This window comes from Argentina silus, assembly GCF_951799395.1.
Source record: "Argentina silus genome assembly, chromosome: Y".
In the NCBI taxonomy this organism is placed as follows: Eukaryota; Metazoa; Chordata; class Actinopteri; order Argentiniformes; family Argentinidae; genus Argentina; species Argentina silus.
In genome coordinates, this window is record NC_139654.1 from 860,001 (window position 1) to 865,000 (window position 5,000).

Genomic DNA, 5,000 nt, shown 5'->3' on the forward strand with positions numbered 1-5,000 from the left:
GGAATGTTTGTGAATTGTGACTATTGATAGCAACACCTGTCTAACTGCACTAGCAATCAGGTCCACAGTGTGTTCAAGCCTAGCAGTGTAAAAGCCTTTGTATGTAACCGAGTTGAGATGGTAAAGTCACTCCTCAAGTTGAAATACACCCATCCGTGCCATTCAGCTTATCTGTGGCGTAGCTGGTTAACATTGGGTGCTTCGGTGGGCAGTAAAGTGTGTTGGCAATACAGAGGACACAGATTTGAGACTTGTGTTAGCTTGTGTACAAGGAAGCCATACTGTGTGTGGCAGCGTGACGCCGGTTGTATTGGTGCCGTGACTCAGATCTGCAGTTGTGCTTATGTCAACGGCTGGGGTCGCTGTGGAGTGAGTTCAGAGGGGTGAGTGTTACTGAATTGAAAAAGTGATAAACTCACTCCCAAAGTTTAAATAATCCCACATGCACCAATTGCTGGCTTTTTTGGTGGCATACAGCTTCTGGCAGGATGACACCTGATACATACCGTTCAGCCATTTGTGACTTCGCTTTAACAGTGAAAATAAGTATGTCCTTACCCATGGCAGCCATTTTGTACATTGTGAATGTGACACAGAATTGTCAAGTCAAGAGCAGCAGGGTTCCCCTGCATCCTCATCAGGCCAGTGTTGTAGTAGCTGCTTCTGTGTCTCATGCTTTAGTCCTCGATGATGTATCCTAGGATGTCTTCTCAAAGCCCAAAAAGTTGTCGTCTGTGTCGGTTGCACACACACACAAACACATTGGAGCTGTGCCTATTTTCATGTTCTAGCTGGCTTCTCATCATATAGTGTTGATTGGGTTGATTACTAGTGATAATAAAAGTGATCAGTATAACAACAATGAGATATGATGACAATATCATAGAAGAATAACTGAATTGTTGTTTTTTCCAGATACAGAGCAACTGTCAGGTCAAGACAAACTGAAATGGAATAAAGGTCAGTTCCAACTTTGTGTTGTCAGAGTTAAAAGACTGAATTTGTATGAATGAATGCAAAACCAACTCAATCTGATTAATAACAATACCAATACACACACACACACACACACACACATTCACATTCTAACCTGCATCTGAGGTCTACTAAAAGTGTTAATGATGAATTAGATTTCAATGATAGTAATCACAATAATATTGATAAAAATCACAATATTGACAATATTGAAGAATGAACTCTGTGTTGTTCTTACCAGGCACAGTGTGGTGTGCAGTCCGAGACCAACTGAAATCCTCTTACAAGGAGAGGGTTAATAAGATACATGAGGGGACGTCAACGGAAGGTAATTGCATCGATCTCAACAACACCTACACCGAGCTGCACATGATCGAGGGGGCCTGGGGAGGGGTCAGTAGTGAGCATGAAGTCACACATATACAATCCATAACCCCAGCCACAGGAAAGACCATCAAGACCAGCAACATTTTCAAACCCCGGCCTGACCAAAAAAAAAAAGTGCTGACGCTTGGCATCGCTGGAGTGGGAAAGACGTTCTGTGTGCAGAAGACTGTTCTGGACTGGGCAGAAGGAAATGAGAACAAGCACATTGATTTCTTGTTTCTGCTTCCTTTTCGCCAAATGAATCATGACAAAGAAGAAGAACACCGCAGTCTGATTGAAATGCTTCATGAATGCTTCCCTGAAATGAAACCAATCAAGACTCTGGGAAAGGAATTTAATATTCTGTTCATCTTTGATGGCCTGGACGAGAGCCGACTGCCTCTGAACTTCCAAAAAGTTCTGAGAGACGAGACAGAGCGGGCCTCCATTGATGTCCTGATCACAAACCTCATCGCAGGAGAGCTCCTCCCCTCTGCCCTCATCTGGATAACCTCCCGACCTGCTGCAGCCAATCAGATTCCCCGAAGGTACATTCACCAATGGACAGAGATACGGGGGTTTGATGAAAAACAGAAGGAGGACTACTTCAGGAAAAGAGTCAGTGATGAGAACCTGGCCAAAAGAATCATCGTCCATGTGAAGTCATCGAGGAGCCTCCACATCATGTGCCACATACCAATGTTCTGTTGGCTCATAGCCAGTGTTCTAATGAGACTATTAGGTGGAGCAGGGAGAGGAGAGATGCCCAAGACTCTGACTGAGATCTACACAGATTTCCTGGGATCTCAGATTGACAAAATGAATGAAGCGAAGACTTCCAAAGTTAAAGTCATTCTTCAGCTTGGACAGTTGGCATTCCGTCAGCTGCAGAAGGGACATCTGATCTTCTATGAGGAAGACTTGAGAGAGAGTGGCATTGATGTCAGAGAGGCGTCAGTGTACTCAGGTTTATGCACTCAGATCTTTAAGATGGACGGGAAGACCATGCGGAGTCCGGTGTTCACCTTTGTGCATCTGAGCATCCAGGAGTTTCTTGCTGCTTTATATGTGTTCCTCACATTCAGCAACAGCAATGAGAATCCACTGGACAAATCCTCACGCTGGAAGTTTTGGTCATCACTCAGACGCAAACCTCTGGTTGACTTGCACAAGTGTGCAGTGGACAAGGCCTTACAGAGTGAGAATGGTCACCTTGACCTCTTCCTGCGCTTCCTCCTGGGCCTCTCACTGGAGTCCAATCAGTCCAATCTCCAACGAGGCCTTCTGACACAGACAGGAAGCAGCTCACAGACCAATGAGGAAACAGTCAAGTATATCAAGAAGAAGATCAGAAAGAATCCCTCTCCAGAAAGGTGCATCAATCTGTTCCACTGTCTGAATGAGCTGAATGACCATTCTCTAGTGGAGGAGATCCAAAGCTACCTGAGCTCAGGACGTCTCTCAGAAACCCAACTCTCACCTGCACAGTGGTCAGCTCTGGTCTTTGTGTTGCTGACTTCAGAAGAAGAGCTGGATGTGTTTGACCTGAAGAAGTACTCCAGATCAGAAGAGGGTCTTCTGAGGCTGCTGCCAGTGGTCACAGCCTCTAAGACGGCACTGTAAGTAGATGGACAAAACACTGTATTGATACTTGGGTTATAAACTCCCAATAATGAGTTAGAAAGAGGCAGCTCCAGTCGGAGAACTGAACACTGGTTTGGAGAAATCCACTCCTGATGTTGACTCTAACCTAACGACTATCACATTCCACTCGCGATACTCACACTGCGGCTCAGATGAAGACTTTTGGTCAGACATTAAGCAAATAACATAGGTAGCATATATAATAACATGGCCGGCTGTGTTCACAGTTCAGCTAATGAGTTTGTCAGCTTTATTTTAGTGAAAGTGGAGTGAGTGAGTTCTTTTGCCAGTGAGTTTACATTGCTGTTTTAAGGAGCTTGCCACTCATCTAGAACTGAACGCTCTATCCATCATTTAAGGCATGAAAAGTATGGATACTTGATGATTTCACCTTTAAAACGAAGTGAAATGATTAGAAAACATGTTGTTCTAGTGAAATATGTTAAAATCCCAAAACAGCCCATGTAAGGGTTTTGGATGAAAGTGTCATTAGGTGCGGCGACATGCAACTGGAAATGATAGAACGCATCACATATGTACATTTTTATCTGAGTCAAAATGACTTAATGCTTGTATTTATTCCTCATTCAGGCTGAATGGATGTGACCTCACAGAGAGATGCTGTGAAGCGTTGGCCTCAGCTCTCAGCTCAGACTCCTGCCACCTGAGAGAGCTGGACCTCAGTAATAATGATCTAGATGACGGGAGGGTGAAGCTGCTCTGTGCTGGACTGGGGAGTCCACACTGTCAACTACAGACACTGAGGTGAGGTCTCAGACTATTCTTGTTGTTAGACACATCATTCCTAAGTGTCTGTTACATTATCATTCTATGGAATCAATGATACTTGCATAGACAGGCTCAATGATTGAGACAGACAATGCACATTATCTTCCAATCAATTACTATAGTGTGTGTGTGTGTGTGTGTGTGTGTGTGTGTGTGTGTGTGTGTGTATGTGTGTGGTGGGAGGGGGATTGATCTGTCTTCACTCTCTGAATATGTTTGCCCTCCTCAAATCCTGACCCACCTGGCCTTTGATCAGCTCATGGGACTATACAATACTGCACTAACCCAATAACTAGCAAATATATTATACCAGACGTAGAAATACAGTCACTACAAATGTATCCATGGTTAATTGCTACCCTGTTGAGAGCAACTGTAACTCTCACTCATGAATTCTTATCATAATGCACCACAGTGATCGTTTGGCTGCATGTATTTATTTGTATTCCTCATTCAGGCTGAATGGATGTGACCTCACAGAGAGATACTGTGAAGCGTTGGCCTCAGCTCATAGCTCAGTCTCCTGCCACCTGAGAGAGCTGGACCTCAGTAATAATCATCTAGGTGACGGGGGGGTGAAGCTGCTCTTTGCTGTACTGGGGAGTACACACTGTCAACTACAGACACTGAGGTGAGGTCTCAGAATATTCTTGTTGTCAGAAACATCATTACTAAGTCTCTGTTACATTATCAATGATACTCTTGTTGCACTGCAAGGCTCAATGATTGAGACAGACAATGTCCATTATCTTCCAATCAATTCCTATATCATAGGTGTGTGTGTGTGTGTGTGTGTGTGTGTGTGTGTGTGTGTGTGTGTGTGTGTGTGTGTGGTTAGGTGTGGGGGCACTCTCTCAATAACCTTTCTTTCCTCAATTCCTCACCAATCTGGCCTGAAATCAGCTGATGGGGCTACACAACCCAATAGCAAGCAAATATACCAGACTGAGAAATCCATTGACTACAAACATGCCCGTGATTGGCTTGAATCATGAATTAATATCATAATGCACCACAGTGATGGTTTGGCTGCATGTATTTATTTGTATTCCTCATTCAGGCTGAATGGATGTGACCTCACAGAGAGATGCTGTGAAGCGTTGGCCTCAGCTCTCAGCTCAGACTCCTGCCACCTGAGAGAGCTGGACCTCAGTAATAATGATCTTGGTGACGGGGGGGTGAAGCTGCTCTCTGCTGGACTGGGGAGTCCACACTGTCAACTACAG

General features: G+C 44.4%; 2 protein-coding genes across 2 annotated transcripts in view; one reads left to right on the forward strand and one right to left on the reverse strand.

Moving 5' to 3' along the window:
• Window positions 1–5,000, reverse strand: part of LOC310823696 (tripartite motif-containing protein 16-like) — a gene marked incomplete at both ends in the record, with an annotated part of 45,825 nt that overhangs the window by 13,931 nt on the left and 26,894 nt on the right. The gene's annotated exons all lie outside the window — the stretch shown is intronic.
• LOC310823592 (protein NLRC3-like) overlaps window positions 1–5,000 on the forward strand; it is a 17,614-nt gene that overhangs the window by 8,667 nt on the left and 3,947 nt on the right. Inside the window, exons 4-7 of the mRNA XM_083696479.1 lie at window positions 916–960; window positions 1,217–2,943; window positions 4,356–4,405; window positions 4,835–5,000. The exon at window positions 4,835–5,000 is cut by the window's right edge and continues 8 nt beyond it. Coding sequence (XP_083552605.1) covers window positions 916–960; window positions 1,217–2,943; window positions 4,356–4,405; window positions 4,835–5,000 — 1,988 coding nt within the window. The remainder of the gene's footprint in view (window positions 1–915; window positions 961–1,216; window positions 2,944–4,355; window positions 4,406–4,834) is intronic.